The sequence below is a fragment of the Durio zibethinus genome, chromosome 1 (assembly GCF_047325235.1).
Source record: "Durio zibethinus cultivar Kanyao isolate XHJ-2024 chromosome 1, ASM4732523v1, whole genome shotgun sequence".
Lineage (NCBI taxonomy): Eukaryota > Viridiplantae > Streptophyta > Magnoliopsida > Malvales > Malvaceae > Durio > Durio zibethinus.
This window is the reverse complement of record NC_143162.1, coordinates 7,284,851-7,301,759: the sequence shown is the minus strand read 5'-3', so window position 1 is coordinate 7,301,759 and position 16,909 is coordinate 7,284,851. Positions and strand designations below refer to the sequence as shown.

The 16,909-nt window shown below is 34.5% G+C and overlaps 4 protein-coding genes and 1 pseudogene across 8 annotated transcripts; 3 read left to right on the top strand and 2 right to left on the bottom strand.

The window, feature by feature from the left end:
- Positions 1 to 1,633: 1,633 nt before the first annotated feature.
- LOC111310625 (L-type lectin-domain containing receptor kinase V.9 pseudogene) lies at positions 1,634 to 4,023 on the bottom strand (annotated as a pseudogene).
- A 1,217-nt stretch (positions 4,024 to 5,240) lies between these two features.
- Positions 5,241 to 8,635, top strand: LOC111311965 (uncharacterized). 5 transcript variants are annotated; one of them, XM_089761810.1, is made up of 8 exons: positions 5,241 to 5,428; positions 5,612 to 5,667; positions 5,870 to 6,013; positions 6,400 to 6,473; positions 6,623 to 6,677; positions 6,745 to 6,807; positions 6,908 to 7,035; positions 8,058 to 8,175. In XM_089761810.1, the coding sequence occupies exons 1-8, from the start codon at positions 5,383 to 5,385 to the stop codon at positions 8,098 to 8,100; spliced, it is 609 nt and encodes a 202-aa protein (XP_089617936.1). In that variant the 5' UTR covers positions 5,241 to 5,382; the 3' UTR covers positions 8,101 to 8,175. The 5 variants fall into 5 exon arrangements, with proteins under 5 accessions (XP_089617936.1, XP_089617939.1, XP_089617942.1 ...); XM_089761813.1 differs by having other exon boundaries at positions 5,243 to 5,428; positions 8,156 to 8,635; XM_089761816.1 differs by having other exon boundaries at positions 5,243 to 5,428; positions 8,151 to 8,635.
- A 35-nt stretch (positions 8,636 to 8,670) lies between these two features.
- Positions 8,671 to 10,424, top strand: LOC111311967 (putative cyclin-D7-1). Its single transcript, XM_089761836.1, has 6 exons — positions 8,671 to 8,922; positions 9,042 to 9,128; positions 9,264 to 9,362; positions 9,470 to 9,687; positions 9,761 to 9,908; positions 10,008 to 10,424. The coding sequence occupies exons 1-6, from the start codon at positions 8,671 to 8,673 to the stop codon at positions 10,248 to 10,250; spliced, it is 1,047 nt and encodes a 348-aa protein (XP_089617962.1). The 3' UTR covers positions 10,251 to 10,424.
- A 1,099-nt stretch (positions 10,425 to 11,523) lies between these two features.
- On the top strand, positions 11,524 to 12,381 carry LOC111311086 (light-harvesting complex-like protein OHP1, chloroplastic). Its single transcript, XM_022910461.2, has 3 exons — positions 11,524 to 11,701; positions 11,814 to 11,936; positions 12,140 to 12,381. The coding sequence occupies exons 1-3, from the start codon at positions 11,558 to 11,560 to the stop codon at positions 12,206 to 12,208; spliced, it is 336 nt and encodes a 111-aa protein (XP_022766196.1). The 5' UTR covers positions 11,524 to 11,557; the 3' UTR covers positions 12,209 to 12,381.
- A 148-nt stretch (positions 12,382 to 12,529) lies between these two features.
- Positions 12,530 to 16,037, bottom strand: LOC149520317 (uncharacterized). Its single transcript, XM_089742445.1, has 5 exons — positions 15,650 to 16,037; positions 15,444 to 15,523; positions 15,147 to 15,163; positions 14,494 to 14,548; positions 12,530 to 13,086 (listed from the first exon to the last, which is right to left on the bottom strand). The coding sequence occupies exons 1-5, from the start codon at positions 15,826 to 15,828 to the stop codon at positions 12,890 to 12,892; spliced, it is 528 nt and encodes a 175-aa protein (XP_089598571.1). The 5' UTR covers positions 15,829 to 16,037; the 3' UTR covers positions 12,530 to 12,889.
- Positions 16,038 to 16,909: the final 872 nt, after the last annotated feature.

The following is a 16,909-nucleotide window of genomic DNA, read 5'->3' as shown; positions in this document are numbered from 1 at the left end:
AAAAATGTAAGCTTTAAGTGGTATTTTCTATACTCAGTCTACTAGTCAGGGTGGCAACTATGGTAGTCTGTTCTAAATCTTTCACTTGGAGGACTTCCATGTGAAAATGCATTACGTAGTCTTTTAAAAACTCATTTCTATCTTTGGTAGATCGACATTAAGCTTAGGGTAATTTTTTTTATTCTTTTGCTAATCACAAATCAAGACAAAAAACCATGACTGAGCTTTTCTCGAGATGGACCTCAATTTTAAACTGTAGTACTAGGATTGAGTTGCCCCTTTGAGTATGGTAGCTAGTTTTTTACACATAAGAGCTTCATTTGCCTTTTGCATCATCATGTTAGTTCGATAAAGCTCTAAATGATAAAAAAAGGTCATAAGTATAGTCATAAGTTTCCACAGTCGGCATTTTGAATTCTTTTGGGGGCATTGTTCTGTCAATTTCCTTAGTTAATGGCAAGGTCTCTAAAAACTTGAGCTCATCTTTGAATGCTACAGCCTTTCCTTTTAACTCCTTCTTCATGCCTTGTATCCTAGCTTCTAGATCTTTGTTTGGCTAGGGTTCTAGGTTAATTTGTTTAGATTTTTGGATGGTGGCTTGTGTCGTGGTGTGATTTTGATAATGGCTGGCTATTGGTAGTGGGTTTTCTTCTCATGAAGCCAACAAGGCTTCCATATCTTCAAAGTTTAGTTGCCTTTCAGCCTGTAGTCTTCCAAAGGTGACCAAGTTAGTTGCATTAGAGGTTTGTGGGGTTGTGAGACTTTGAATCATTTCCTTGAAGGACTATGACTGCTGAGTTAAGGCTTGGAATTGCTTTATTGCCTGCTCGCATAGGCACAGGTCGATTGACAGGTCAGTCAGTGGGTTAGTTGGTATGGATTTCGATTCTAGCTTTGGCAATTGGTTCTCTTTCTTCAGGTACTCTTTTTCTAGGTGGCATGATGTTTAGCTTGGCTAAATGGTTAAATGCCCTTACTTGACATGTCAAATGTTGGTGTCGAGCTACGAGTTGTAAGGTAAAACCTTGAAAATGTAAAGGGAAGAAATAACTACTAAAGGCAAAAGCGGAGAGTTTTCCCAATGTTTACACTTTGATGCTAAAGTCAGAGGTTGGACTAAGAGGAAAATAGAAAGGAGAAAGTATTAAGGTAAAGGTATGTGTGATGTCTAGATAATACCTAAATGAATCTATTTATAGCTGTAGGTGAGGGATTGTAGGGCAGCATAGGCTGCGCACGGTCAATTTTGTGGTTAGGATGACCCAGCGAGTCAATCTATCTTAGACGCAGATTGTTTACTCAAGGAGTAACAAGTCAGTATAAAAAGGGATCTGTTCAACAAGTTGATAAGGTGGCCGGGTTGATGTGGCACCATACATGTCAGATCGACCTTACATATTAGGTCAACCCAGAAGTCATAAATATCCCTTGCTATTTGCTGGCAATCTTTAATATGAAAAAAAAATTATTTTACGCTTTGGACAAAAAATACCCCTAACAATTTGGTATACTTTGTAACGGTGTTCTCTACTTTCTAAGCTAATTGAACTTCTGATTGAAGAGTGAATTCACTAAGTTCAACAGAAAAGGTTGAATGTGCATGCCTCTTGATTGTCAATTATCAGGTATTTGTACTTTCTGTCTTTCTTTTCTTATTTATTGCATGGAAAGGCTTGATATCAATAGTCAGATTACAAGATAACAAATTACAAAGTCAGAGCATATATTTTTGCCCCCAAAAGTTGGACCAAGTTCTGTAATGCAGAAAAACAATAGCAGAAGAAAGAAAAAAGCATAGTGTTTGTATAACTTGTAAATAATCTTTAAAAGAAAACATATAAATCAGTCTAATGAAATCAATTCAGTAGTTCTGATATGTAGAGCTTGCAATAATATGTTACTTCTGCATATATCAGTTATAGAAATACAATCAACGACCTTTAGATAGGAACGATTCAGTGATAGTAATTGATGCTGTAGTAGAATCTTTTGTCCATGGTTCAGAGTAGTTACTGGACTCTTCCACAAACTCTAATGTCTGAAGAATTGCATCCGAATTTTCAGGGAGTGAAGCTAGGCCACTCAGGTACAAGATAATTTGTGACATTCTTGGCCTAAGTATAGCCGCTTTGTGTGAGCAAAGTAGTCCAAGTTTCAATACTACGTAGATTTCCCCGACATTGTAATCATTCTCAAGTTTGGGGTCTACTGTCTTCAGGATATTCCCTTCCTTCTAACATTTGAACACCCAATCCACCATATGCACTTCTTCAGCTGATGCTCTTTGCTTAACTGGCCTCCTATCACAAGCAGCCTCGAGGCAGAAAGCCCCAAATGCATAAACGTTGGTGCTTGTACTTGCCTTTCCAGTTTTAGCAAGCTCTGGTGCCATGTAGCCAAAGGTGCCAGCTACATGAGTAGTTTGAGGATCCTGTGCATGATTACTACATCTTGCAAGCCCAAAATCACCTAGTTTTCCATTGAAGTCACCATCTAATAACACGTTGCTGGCCTTTATATATCTGTGAATGATGACTTCTGCCCATCCTTCATGCAGGTAGGCAAGTGCTGAGGCTGCATGTTTGACGATGTTAAATCTTTGATTCCAATTAAGAGTGACCTCTGGATTGTTGTAGAGGAACTTATCAAGGCTGCCACTTGGCATAAAATCATAGACCAAAAGGAGCTCATCTTTACTCCGACGATAGCCAAGGAGTCGTACTAAATTGGGATGTCGCAGCCTTCCAATTGTGCCAATCTCTGCAATAAATTCTTTCATTCCTTGTTGAGATTTGTGGAAGATTCTCTTCACTGCAATTTGGACTTTTGATCCAGGTAATTCCCCTCTAAAAACCTGACCAAAACCGCCTTGTCCAAGAACCTCCTTTTCGTTGAAACCTCTAGTTGCTATGAATAAATCCTTGTAAGCAAACCTATATCCAAATTGAACCTCCCAATCTTCAAGTAATTCAGTAAATGTGGTTTTCTTTCTCGCCAAAATAAAAATGGCAGAGAATAAAACTGACACCAATAATATAACAGCTAATGACAATCCGACGGCAAGTGCTATTTCTTTTCTAGACTTCACGTTTGCGCTTGACATAGATGGAAGTCTGGCGAGATCAAGATCTTCCGCTTTCCCATCTATCTGGAAGCCCCAACCTAAAACATAATTAGATGCTACTTGTATACCATTGGCGGAAGAGAAACCTACATACAGTTGATCCAAAATGATTGGTGATAAATCAATATCCATCGACAACAGCGGTTTAGGCTTACTCGTTTAAACTGAGATATGATAACATTAAGTTGATGCTTTGTACCATCATATTCCACCCGAAGTTGTCTCTCTTTTCCGTTCGCCAGATCAACAGAAACCAATCCACCGCTTGCACTAACAAAATGTGCAGAAGCAGAATTTGCTGACGTTAAGCCATTGATATCAATCCCAACGTGGTTATCATTGGGATCATCAAAATCAAGGTTTTCAAACGTATCAAGCTCGATGGCAACAATATGGTTGGATGGATTTCCATTATTTGTAAGGTTGAATAGACCCAGATGCTGGGCAACTGAAACCCCTTGGCCCGATATGAACTCCTTGGAAGGAGCGAGCACAAAGGCCACACCATGGCCTCGAGAGTTCTCGGCGACCATAGCAAACACCAAAGTGGTAGAGAAACAGGAGGCGTTAGCATTTGATGAATTCTTGAACCTAAACTGGTCAGAATAGAAAGCATGGCCAAACTCAAAAGATGCTCTGTTTGTAAGTCTGCAAAGACCATCAGTATTCACTTCTGCTAAGCCAGCCAATTCTAAGCTCTTATTTGGGCCAGACACCAGTCCTAAATTGAATCCATCGACGATGAAACTTTCACTGCTTGAGGCTGCCACTTTGACTTAAAAAAAAACCAACACAAAAAATCCCTCAGGTACATGATTGGAACTGTCTGATTGCCTTCTTTGTTGAATTGATAAGTTTAACCTCTTCTCAGCATCAGGAACTAACACGTACTCCGGCATGACCAATGTATCTAGCAGGATAAACGAAGTTAGCAGGTACTGATTGGATTCTTCGCTGACTGGCTGATTTGATAAAATTCAACCGAACCTTTCCACCATGCCTGGTGTCTAGTATTAATTGGCACAGCAAGTCCAAACATACCATTCTCCCAGCAGAGGAGGAGTGACTCAAAAAAGTTACTGTTCATTGATGTTAAGTTTGGATAAATATTAGTAAAAAAATTAAAGTAAAGGGAAGAAAATAATATATATGCTATTTGTTTTTGAATAGTTAAAATAAATAAATGAAAAGAAAGTAATTTTAATAATTATTATTTGATTAAATAATATAAAAGAAAAGAAATGATTTATTATATTAATTTTTTAATTTTTGATAATTTTTGTTTTTATTATAATATTTATACGTTTATGTTAACATATTTTATGTTTTTATTTTATTTTTATTTTTATATAAAAATAATTATCAATAAAATTTATAGAATTTATAAAAAAAGAAAAAATTAAAGACAATAAATTTATTAATAAATGAAATTTTATATTATCAATCTAATTTTAAAATTTAAAATCACATACTTTTAATTTAGATAAATTAATAAAGATATAATAATCATTTTATATTTTAAAAATTTTATTCTTTTTCTTTTCTTACCATTTTCTTCATTTTGGGGTAATTAAAAAATAAAAAAAATTAAGAGAAATCAAGAGAAGCTAAGCATATATTTTCTTTTTTTTTTTTTATGTCATATCTAAACAAGAAAAATGATTCTTCATTTCCTCTGGTTTCCTTTTCATTTTTTTTTTCTTTCCTCTTACTTCAATTTAAATATGGTGTTAAGCTATTTGTAAATAATTACATACTTGACTGATCTTTTTTCTTTATACTTTACAACCTTTTTTATTGAAAATTATATTTCTATTAAAATTTGAATTCTTTTATCTAATTTAATTTATATCAAATATATATAAAATAAAAAAATAATAATATTATAATTTATATTCACAGACTAAATATAAAACATATTTTTTAGTTTTTATACTTTTATATATAAATTTTTATTAAAATTTTAATTCACATAATTTTGTATTTTTTTAATTATTTTTTATTACATTATAGTATCAATTTTAAAATTATCGACGTTCATTCCTTTAAAATGGAAAGTTGAAGTTTTATTCAAAGCAAAATCTAAACTAGAACCAAAAAAAAAAAAAAAAATCAAGTTTCAATAAAATTTATGTTGTACGGGTCGGTTTTACTCGAATTATAAACCAAAACCCATTTTCTAGTCGGGTCATTGATAAGCTTGCAAAGTTTCAACTTTCAAGCTGACGATCAATATTTTTTCTGAATATTAAGAAAAAATGCCAGTGAGAGTCGCAGAGATCTCTGCACCTTCTCAGGTTTCAGGTTTTCCGCTTTCTCTTAAAATCCCGTCTTTTCTTTTCCCTCCTTTTCGCTTAATTGCATTAGGGTTTTGGTAAAGTCTGAAAATTTTTAAAATTTTTTCTTTTTATAATTTGATTCTGATTTGGGTCCGTAAAGTTTCTATTTTTTTGCGTTTATTTTTGATATATTTGTTTAACTATGAAGGTACAACTTCCAGACATACCTCACCCCCAGCGTGTACGCTTTTGAGTGTTGGACAGGTCAATGAAAATTTCCTCCTTTCTTGGGATTTTGAAATTTTAGTTGTATTTCTTAATGCTCTTACAAATTAATTTAAAATTCTTTGTTTTAGTGGTGTTTGATTTAGTTTCTTTACTTTTTTTGTTGGTTTGGTGTAGTTGGTTTTAGATTATAGACTATGTTTTAGTGCTCGAGTATATGACAGCATGGTTTGAGTTGCAGGCATTTTCTGGTACTCAAAACGTTTCTAGTATACAAAAGGAGGAAGCTTGGAGAGTTAATGTCCGAATACAGGGATGCGATCTCGAACATGGGTATCTTTGCGGTACTATGGAAGCTCTAAATGTTCCTATGGCCGATACACCAGTAAGTTGAATGCTTTACCATCTGGATAAGTTTTGAAATGTTTGTCTGGGATTTGTCGTCTAATTGGCTGATGATACATTCTTTCATCCATATTCTTTTGTAATTCTTAATTGACGTTACCTGCCAAAACTTGCTTTTTCTTAAACTCATGTATCAGTAGACATTATGATGTAGACAAGGGACATTAGCGCATTTGGTTTTACTTTAAATAAAGCCTACAAGATATGACATGTGGTAATAAAGAGATGTTATACATTTTTCTTTTCAGATTGTAAGCGGTTGTTATCACTTCTGCAATTTTTGACTCCAGACAAATATGGGAAATCCAGACGAAGTGCGTATATTTTAATCTTACTTCTCGTGTTTTACTTTTTGATGTTTCTCAGGTTGTAACCTTTTGGGAAGGGGAGATTGTTGATACAAAGAATTATACTTTCTTCACTGGCAAGTGGGATGCATCGTATGTTTCTTTCTTCCCACTTTTTTTATTTTATTTTTTGAACAATGGAGCCTCTTTGCATAAAATTGATGATAAGAATTTTTTTCCGTGGAAAGTTGGGAACAGTTATTCATTTCCCCTTTTAACGAGTTTTATAAATCTTTTAACAGGCCAGAGGATGATAAAAGGCATTGGACAAAGTTTCCATCTTTTTTACCACTCCTGGTAAAGAGTTAGAACTTGTGCCTCATATGCAGAACTGTGCTTACTTATCTGGCCCTTTTCTTTTCAGAGCCAAGTCGAGATTGATGGTGGGAAATCTTTGGACCTGAGTAATTGTCCATACATATTTATGGTAATTTGATCTTATTTATTTTCATTAATTTCTAAGATTTCCGTGTATGTTAACTAATAATAAGTATTAACTTTCTGTTTCTTTTGTTTATCTGGTTCAGAGATGGAAAGAGCAATACTTTGTAAATGTTGGAACAGACTGTGGGCTAACCATAGCTGGGTTTTACTACGTTTGCTTCTCTTGTAGTGATGGTTCTATCAATGGCTTCTATTATGATCCTAATAGCAGGTATCTTTATTTCTTCATTGTGTTCCATGTTTTTGTTAATTATTTAATTACTCTTAACTCTCTTCCCATTCTCCAAATAACACTGCAACCTTCAACCATGACAAATGCTTCATCTCTTTTGGTTGAAGACTCAAATACTCAATGAACTAGATTTTACTATATGAATTAGCCTTGTGAGCATTAGGTTCAACTCTCTTTTGTTCTTCTCCTTCCTCTTTTTTGTTCAATTCATAGACAGAATTGTCCTCGATAAACTTGCAGTCCTTTTCAGAAGCTTGAGCTGAAATCCACCAATGAAGGAAGATCAGGATTCAGTTTTTCATCATATGAATTGCAGTAAATAAGAACATAGGCTGTTGATTTAATATATATCAGGGTAAACTGAATTTCTCAGATAGGTGTGTGATCTTTGTGATTGACTACATTTTTATTCACTAGTTTGCCATGTTGCAACAGGAATGCCTCTTTTTCTCTTGAAGTTATCCGAATTATTCATAATAAGATATTTGGCTATTTGGCTACTATTGAAAAGGTTTTATCAATAAAATTTTCATTTCTCTGCGATATAGGCATAGGTAGCAATCCATTCTATAATTCTTTTATTACCCATTCATGCGAAAAAAAAGATGATCTCACTAACAAAACAAGTGTACGGTATGAAATAACGTATATAAAAGCTGACTCATTCCATAAAAAAAAAAAAAAAAAAAAGAACAGCCCTCTACTTCATATTTTTTTTTGGCAGGAATCAAGAAAAAAGGTAACTTTAATGTAGTGATTGCTTGGAATGTGAAACAGAGACCTTTTAAAAAAAAAATTTTTCTCTTGGGCTAAATTTAATTCAGCTAACATTATATATGAGATGTTCATTGACTTGTATAAAAGTGATGCTATATGAATATGTTCTTTTACTAGAATTAATGAAGTTCTATGAGTTGATGAATGCTTGCAAGTTGCAGGTGGTTATAGGGTGTATATAAAAACAAAGTTAATACCATCTGACTTTGTTATCAAAATCATAGATTTCTCTTAGGCATCCTGAAATGGTACGAGGCTTGGCCTTGATGGTTAATTGGTTTTGTACGTTCCCAATAACCCCCTTGAAAATTGCCTAGCCCAGGAAGAGAAAAAGAGTAAAGGAGTAAAGGGAAAAGGGAAAAGACAAGCCAGGTTGGATAAGAGAAGGGTGCGCTAATTTTCAGTTCGGCAGATGTTTTTGTTGATTTAAGGAAAAATCAGTCAGCTGCGTGCTCTGATTAGCTGGCTGTGCAGTTACCGCGAATTGAGTTGAATGTTGAAACGTGGCCCCACGACCAACTGGCAAACCAAACGTGAAGTGATTCCTGGAGCTCTCTCTAGCAGTTTCTCTCACTCAGTGCCAAAACTAAACTACTTGATTAAAAAGAACTAGTGTTTCTTTCCCAATGTCTAAGTTGCACGATTATGAAACGAGCTCAACCATCCTCGTGCGCTCACGCAATTGGTTACTGCAGAGTCAAAAAAAAATCCCACAAGCATGTACCCCTCTTCATGAGGGACGTCTCCCTTTTATGTCTTCCCCTCTCTCCCCATTTCTCTATCCAACCATCTCCCTGGCGGCCTTATCATTGAAGAATCATAAACTTACGTACCAAAATGGAGAATTTGCTTTGTGATGAGGTATGGCTATCGAGTCCTAGAACTCCTGACCTTAGCCATGAACGTGAACATTGCATTTTGAAGGGCTGTGATGATTCATTTTACACGACAAGGAAAGACTCTGAGCGGGCTCTTGTAATATGCCTGGAGAAAGAGTTCAGTTACATGCCAGAACCTGGATATCTAGATTATCTCCAAGCTAATAATTTGGTGTTTGCTAGGTGTAGAGCGGCTCAGTGGCTTATCAAGGTTATTTTTCTTAATTTCCCTAAGAAAATTCTCACGTTTTCTTCAAGCTGGCTAGCTGTTGATTTGAAATGGTTTTATGATAATCCCTATCTGTTTTCTCTCATTTTCTGTTTTTTCAGACTTGTACTTGGTTAAATCTATCTACTGGAACCGTTTTCAATGCTGCAAATTACCTAGATCGTTTCCTATCCATGAGTCAGTGCCATGTAAGGAACATATAAATTATTGGTTTTTTTTTTTTTTGTGGCCTTCTGTTAACTCGTCTTTTTATCTCCCAACTTTGCAGCAACATTTTGTAGTTTAAACATTAAATTATCTACTTTTTACATGTAACGTTCTAGGGATGGAAACATTGGATGGTTGAGTTACTATCCATAGCATGTCTATCCATTGCCACCAAATTCAATGAGACCTCCCTTCTTTCCTTGGATGAACTACAGGTGAACAGTTAATATTATTTGACAACGATTCAGCCATTCAGGATAAGGATGACGGTAATTATTGTGTATCAGTGTGTTTATATATGAAAATTGTTGATATTAACAAGTTGACAGCGTTATTGTTTTGGTCAAATATGGACGACTTGGAGCACTCTTTTCAATCAAGCACAATCCAGCAGATGGAACTAATGCTGTTACAAGCTTTAAAATGGCGCCTCGGTTCTACAACAACCTATTCCTATATAGAGCTGATTACATCAAATATTGTCTTTCTCAAATGTAACCTTCAGGAGTTAATCAACCAAGTTAATAGACCCTTCTCAGAGTTATATTGGGTAAAGGCATTCCTTCTTTTCTTTGTTTTTTACAACAGTAGATTGAAGTATTGAAAATTAAAGTAAACATGGTGCAGATTTGAAGTTGCTGCATTATCCACCCAGCGTTGTTGCAATATCTGCTCTTTGGTGTAGTCTAGAAGACTTAATTCCGTCATCATATGATGTCTATCTCACCAATATTATGAAGCACATCAACCAAGATCAGCAGGCATAAAAACATTAAAATACCAGTTTTTATTAATATATATATATATTTATATATTCTAGTTTACTGTTCCATTGATATAACAAAAATATTCCAAGTCAGCAGGAGGAAATTATGGAGTGTCGTAGGATAATGAAAGCATGGTTGGTTGATCCATTCTACTGCTTCAAAGTTTCTGAGCAGTCCCACTACTACCCTTTAAGTCCTTTGACGGTCTTATTGATGGAGCGGATAGAAATCAATGATTGCCAAGTCGATCTCTCACTCTTCAGGAAGCCAGTTTCAAATGTCAATATTCCTGAATCAAGTGGACTAAATGAAAGAGAGAACAAGAGTAGATCCTAGACATGGTTTTTACCATAGAGGAGCCATGATTTGGTCATAGAATAATGTTATACTTAGTTCATCTATTAAATCGCGTTCCAACTCTCAATATCACGTAAATTTTATGTGATGGCTAATTATATATGATTGAATAAATGAAAATAATAAGTTTATTTATATTTATTGATATCATTAATTTATAATTAATATAGCTATTAAATCATGCAAAAGCAACATGATGTTGAAAATTTCTCTCACCATTAAAGTGGTGATATCACGTATAAAGTATTATGTTTCTAGTTATTTTATATTTAAGGTGAATTTTTTCATATATCATTAATTACTTTTAAGTTGAATGTTTAATATAATATTAAAATTTAGGTTTTGCTTCATTGTTTTTATCCCCTTTTTATGTTTGTCATGTCATGTGATAGGCTTCTTTTTATTTCTATCTACATGTAATGAGGACTTATTAAAGTTGTTGTTGAGGATATTTAATGGTCAAAAAAGTATACTGATCTTTTTTTTTATTAAGAGTTTTAACAAATAGTTAAGGATAATTTAAACATTTGTGTCGACTTAATATATCAGGTCGACTTGACATATAATGTCACATCAACTCGGTCATATCATTATCGTTTCTCTTTGAAAACGAAACCGATGACAGTCACCTCGGTAATAAAGTTCATGGTTATGAACATTTCATCTGCTTACAATATGATATTAGGTTGACCTAACTAATCTGTTATATAACTCATAAGCTTAAGTTTCCCTCTAAAAGTATTATATATTGCATCTAATTTTTTTTTATTATTAATAGATATGATATATTTTGAGAAAAATAAATATAATTATTATTATTATACAATATTATTTCATGTGTTTGAAATATTATTCGAAGATATTAATTTTTTAAAAATAAAATAATATTTACAAGAGATTTTTAATGGAATAACTATAAAAATGATCAGAAGGACTTACCTGTCTTGTAAAATTAAAAGGATTGTGACGCAAGAGTTGTTCATTTTTTAAATTAATGAATTTATTTTAAATTATACTCAAAATTAAAAGAATTAAGGCGAATTTACCCCAAAAAAAAGTCGGAAATTATATTTTTGGGGTAGCATTTGATGTTGTACAGCATCGACGAATAAGTTATCTGAACCGCAATGAACTGTCTGCTTGGAAACCGTATGTAAACGAGGCCCGAGCCCGACAACCACGACCACAAGCTCTTCTTTGTGGGGGACCCACCTGCTTTTTAGGTGGAGGTAGATAAAGTACAGCTACCACGCGAAAACTTTGGCTTTGGTTGCAGACTCAAAACAATGGCTGCTTCTTCACTCATTTCCTCATCATTTCTTCCTCCCACCAAGCCTTTAACAATTCAACGCCAAAACGATCATCATAACTCGACAAGCTTCAGGAACCGAGCTTCCTTGAAGGTCGTAGCAGCCAAGCTTCCTGCTGGTGTACGTTTTTTCTTTTCCTTTCACGGCTATTTCATCTTTATCTTTTATCGCCAAATAATGCTGGGTTTTTGTTCATAAGAAAATTTGTTTCTGGGAAAAATCAATGTTTCAGGTTGAAGTGCCAAAAGTAGAGCCGAAATTCAATGCACCTTTTCTTGGATTTACGAGGACAGCTGAGATATGGAATTCCAGGGCCTGCATGATTGGCATAATTGGGGTTTTCATTGTAGAACTGGTAAGGTTTCTACAATTTTCAGATACTTATTGGCAATAGAGTAGAGGGCTACACGTATAAGTTATAACTCTTCTCTTCCTTTGACCAACTTCCCATGGTACAATTTTACAGTCACTGACGATTTTACGGCTAAGTTAAGGGTAGTTTGAGGTTTTTGAATTACGGTGTTGTTGCTTAATTCTGTGGGCTTTTGGGTTTTGCAGATACTAAACAAGGGAATACTTCAGACTATTGGGGTAGATGTTGGGAAAGGTCTTGATATTCCTCTGTAAAGATTCAGTCCAGGAAGACAAGAACGTTAGATCAATCTAAAATGGCGCTTTGTTTTGGAACAGGAAAAGCGCCCTTCTCTTTGTTTTAAAACATGAAACTAGACTTCTTTATACTCTATATAACAACATTGCAACACTTTGACCATCATATGTAGGGTATGTCATTTTTCTCCTGTTCAAGCTTCAAAATGTTCTCAGTTATGGATTGGCTTGCAATATGAATTACTCTGCCAATCTCAAACAACATGGAATTTGCAGAATGACCCCAAATAACATTAAACTATAAACTGATTTCATTTCAGTTCAGGCATGATCAATGAGGCTAAACTGCTCGGTGAGACGAACGAAGATCATTTTTTACTGCAATTTATTTTTTAAAATTATAAAACTATCAACGAGGTTTAATATCCTACAACACATGGTCTGTCTCGCATTAGGTACGGCCGTTTATATCTTGCATACTGCATCATCTACGATCTGCTGAATGGTACTTATTGCCAAGGAAAGATTTCCTGACAAACCCAACCAGACGAAGAAACTACAGAATAATCCAACTTTCCTCTCACAGCATGTAAAGGAGGTGAATTGTTGTTTCGAGGCTCAGATAAAATCCTCATATTTCATTTTGGATCCATAAACAAAGCATATTCAACTGCCATATTAGAACAAGCAAAGGATGGTTTACAGCACTTGGCTAATTCTAGCATCTATAACCGGCACTTTACTAGAACGCTCTGAGATGTCCAACACATCAGCTAGTACTATACGACGGTTACTACATGCAGCTTCTGCCCATGTTTTCTTTTTCTCTCCTTCAGTCTTCCTGTTCTGCTGAACACAAAGTACATCTGCATACCCACCTGCATAAACAACCAATCAGATTACTGCAGTGCACTATGGAAAGATACATGCTCAAACCCCCTTGAAATCGAATACACACGTCTTGTTGCCATCGCAGAATGCCCAACTTATATCATATGCTGCTGCTGTATTTGTGTTGGATGCTAGCCACATCATGCCAAAGTTAAGCAGGGCATATCATGCTCATATTATTGGGTGAAATACAAAACCCCCCTATGATTATCTGAAAAAGATACTAAACCCCTTGTAGTTTCAAAATACCAACTTTCCACCTTTGGCTATCCACCCTGTTAGTCATACTGTTACCTACTTAAACCCCACTTTCATAGTCAAACCGTTAGCCATTATGTTTTTTTCTTTCATTTCTTTTTCCCCTTTCTTTGTCATTTTCATCCGTGTATGCTCAAAACCAACGTCAATTATCAATATAACAGTGTATACAAATCCAGAAAAAATAATTATAACCCATAAATTATTAGAAAGAAAAGAACTATTAATTTGTTTTAGAACTAACGAAGAAAAAATATATTTATTTGCAAAATCTGCAATCACATGATCCAAATTATCAAAACGAATATAAAAAGCCAAAAAATCCCAATCACCAACTCCATTCTCAAGCATTTTCAAGCAACAAAACAAGAATTCCCATCCCCAGCACCATAGGGCAACCTGTCCAGTTTCTAAATGGCATTAATTTAAAGAAGAAAAACTTAAATCAATTTAATAATGAAATGATCGCAAGATCTAATTAAAAAACAAGAGTTCCTTGAACTATTTTCTTCAAATTTGGAAGAACTTGGCATCAATGGAAGTTTATATGAAAAAAGAAAGGCATCTAGTTTACTAGCCTTAAAATTTTCCATTAAAAGAACTAGGAAGAAAAAGCTTAGAGTGAGAGTGTGGACAGAAGAGAGAGAAACATGAGGGTGGAGAAGAAAGCCATAGATTAAAAAAAGAAGAGGAAAGAAAAATGAAGGGAAAAGAAGCAAGAGACTCCAAAGATTTGAAGAAACAAAAATGAAATACAGAGAATGAAGAAAATGGGAAAAAGAAGAGCATGGCAATTTTATCTGAAAAAAAATCAACTGATGTGGTGGGTTCAAATTGGGTAACGGTTTGACTAACAAGGTGAATGGTCCAAGGGGGAATGTTGGTATTTTAAAACTACAAGGCGGTTAGTGTCCTTCTAAGATAACGATAGGGGGTTTTTTGTAATTTCACCCTCATATTATTATCTCCACATGGAATACGAGGCTAAATATTAAGAATGCACGAAAAGATGTGAAACAGTTGACCATACCTCTTGCAAGGGCTGGAATATCCCTTATATCAAGTTTTTGTCTCTGCACCTAAGCAATTAAAAGGTTAAATAGTTATTCAATTGCTTAAACATCTGGCAAGAAAAATGTTTTAATATTCCAAACCTTTAGAGTCCAATGGTGGAGCTTTCAGAAACTCTATTACCCTTCTATAAAACCCCTGCTAGTCATAAATTATTAAAAACATAACACCACTTAAGCCCTTAAATAGATTAAAAGAATGGGCTACTATAACTCCTGCAAAAGTGCATCACTATCTCATTTCAACCCAAATTTTAATCCTAAACAACCTAGGATTAGCTATGTGACCTTCCTCTATGTCACTTGGTCTATGGCCACCTTCTAGCTAAGATGCAAACATAATATACATGCAAACTCACAACATGCATACATCAGAGGGCAGGTGACAAAAAAGAGATAATCTTTCAGTAAATAGGGTGCATTAGATTTACATATTATCCTCTTTTACCATTCAGACCTATCTAATCAGAATCCATTTAAAATTTTTCTTCTTTTCTCACTGGATTACGCAGAATCCACAGATTCAGTCCCTCATGCTACCTCTTTCCTAAAAGTTAAAATAAAAAGGAAGGTAAGGAGATGTGTGTCTTACAATTGACCAAATCATGCAAGACTTCAAAAACCAGATAAATAAATGCTGATGCAGCAGATCCAGAATTAAATATACAAGGTGGAAGTTCTGACCCCTTGAATTAGAAGAGAACTTGAGCGCTATGCAGGTTAAGACAAACACCAACCTTGGGGTGATTAGAGCCTGCATGACGTCAATAAATCACAGGGTAAATAATAAAGTCGTTAGAAAGTGGAACCAGAAGAACACTAGATTTGTGTACATTAAAATAAATAAAAAGTTACGCACCAACAAAAACTTCCTCTAAAATCATAATCATTATCAGTTCCCAATCAAAACAAAATTAAAAAAAAAAAAAAAGAAAAGGAAAGAAAATTAAAGAAATAAAAAAAGAAAGAAAGAAATACCTTTCATATAATAAAGTAGACATTGAAAGAAGCATTTTAAGCAAATTGATCCTCACTTTCAGTTGACTGAGTAGAAAGACACTTCTCCAATATCTGCATGCCTTGAGCATATGATTCATCTACAAAAACCCAATCACTCAAATTTAAAAATAAAGTTCAAAATTTGACCAAAGAACAATTAAAAAAGTAGAAGGTTTAGTTGATTCAAAAAAAAATGGCACTTTAGCTTAATGGGGTGATTGTAAAACCTGATTTCTAGGACCTGGCATGTGAAAGAGCGTAATTGATCATCTGAACAGAAACTGGGTTGGCGCTGGGACCGTTGATTCCATCGTGGAGGAATCTCAACGGCTGTGATGAAGTACTGGGGATGGGTACCACTCGCGAGGTTCGATAGAAGACAATGTCCGATCTTGATAGCTTAAATGCGGCTTGAATCATCGCTGCTGATTATTATTCTTTGTTGCTAAAACCCAAATTAAGAGAAAAAATCCGCAGGGTTTTAAGAGTTGCTTGAAATCTAACGAACTGGAAATGCCAGCAAAATTATAAATATTATTTTTTTAAGTATCAAATTGAGAGAAAGTGTATTTTTTGTAGTTATCCCTTTTTATGATATGTTTTTTCATGTTATTGGAAATGAAAAAAAAAAAATTTGTGGGTTGGAGGCTTAGAACTGAAGCTTAGCAGATACGAAAATTCATATTGGTCCTATGTTTAAAATCCCTTCTTAGTTGTTGCCTTAATATCCTTGTAAAATCTTAATGGTGTTTGTCAGATAAGATACCTTGGCTTAATTCAAAGGAAAACCTTCACTCTCAAGCTACAACTGAGATTCAGTCATTCACAAAGATCAGCAATAATTAATCTTTCATCAGCTGATTAATCATTATTAATGAGCAAAAGGATGATGGGTTTAGACTTTAGCATTGATTGTGCATCCCAGCATATCTGATTCTTCCCAATTTCCATCAAGGAGAATCAAAATCCCAAGAATGGCTGCTCTAGCTATGGAAACTATTCCTATAGAAAGTAATAAAAGTTCCTCTCTCTGTCCATACAACACAACCTGTTATCTTTTCTGTTTATCTGAAGCAGAAACACTGAAACAAGCTTTATCAATCACAAACACTGTAGCAAGCTTGTCTATTTTGGTTTAATATGCCATCTTTTGACACAAAAGTGAAAAAAAGATCTTATAATACACGATTAAGAAAGTGCCAGGCATAATCATATCTCCTGAATAATTCCCTTGCACGTTTCTCTTTTATTTTAGCTATCATATTGTTTTTTCTGGGTATATTATTGCAATTTGCAAGTATTTTTTTAGCAATATTTGGATATTGGAATAGTCTCAAGTCTCAGTTGTTTTAGTTTCAAATCACATGGCATTAGATTCTTAACAGACAACTTTATGAATGTTAAGTGTTCAGTCTACCGGTGGTCTAATCTTGAAGTAATATATGTTTTAGGAAGAGAAAAAGAAAACCCTAATTTGAAGCAACGGATATATGCCATGTAT

Bases quoted from the DNA above. Each gene is read 5' to 3' on its own strand.
- LOC111311965 (XM_022911844.2), top strand. From the start codon at position 5,383: ATGCCAGTGAGAGTCGCAGAGATCTCTGCACCTTCTCAGGTTTCAG. The intron at 6,014-6,399 runs GTAAGTTGAATG...GATGTTTCTCAG, and splicing joins TTCCTATGGCCGATACACCA to GTTGTAACCTTTTGGGAAGG. The intron at 6,474-6,622 runs GTATGTTTCTTT...ATCTTTTAACAG, and splicing joins ACTGGCAAGTGGGATGCATC to GCCAGAGGATGATAAAAGGC.
- LOC111311967 (XM_089761836.1), top strand. From the start codon at position 8,671: ATGGAGAATTTGCTTTGTGATGAGGTATGGCTATCGAGTCCTAGAACT. The intron at 8,923-9,041 runs GTTATTTTTCTT...CTGTTTTTTCAG, and splicing joins CGGCTCAGTGGCTTATCAAG to ACTTGTACTTGGTTAAATCT. The intron at 9,129-9,263 runs GTAAGGAACATA...GTAACGTTCTAG, and splicing joins TATCCATGAGTCAGTGCCAT to GGATGGAAACATTGGATGGT.
- LOC111311086 (XM_022910461.2), top strand. From the start codon at position 11,558: ATGGCTGCTTCTTCACTCATTTCCTCATCATTTCTTCCTCCCACCAAG. The intron at 11,702-11,813 runs GTACGTTTTTTC...TCAATGTTTCAG, and splicing joins CAGCCAAGCTTCCTGCTGGT to GTTGAAGTGCCAAAAGTAGA. The intron at 11,937-12,139 runs GTAAGGTTTCTA...TGGGTTTTGCAG, and splicing joins GGGTTTTCATTGTAGAACTG to ATACTAAACAAGGGAATACT.
- LOC149520317 (XM_089742445.1), bottom strand. From the start codon at position 15,828: ATGATTCAAGCCGCATTTAAGCTATCAAGATCGGACATTGTCTTCTAT. The intron at 15,524-15,649 runs GTCCTAGAAATC...TTTAAATTTGAG, and splicing joins TACGCTCTTTCACATGCCAG to TGATTGGGTTTTTGTAGATG. The intron at 13,087-14,493 runs GTTTGGAATATT...CTGCAGTAATCT, and splicing joins TCCACCATTGGACTCTAAAG to GATTGGTTGTTTATGCAGGT.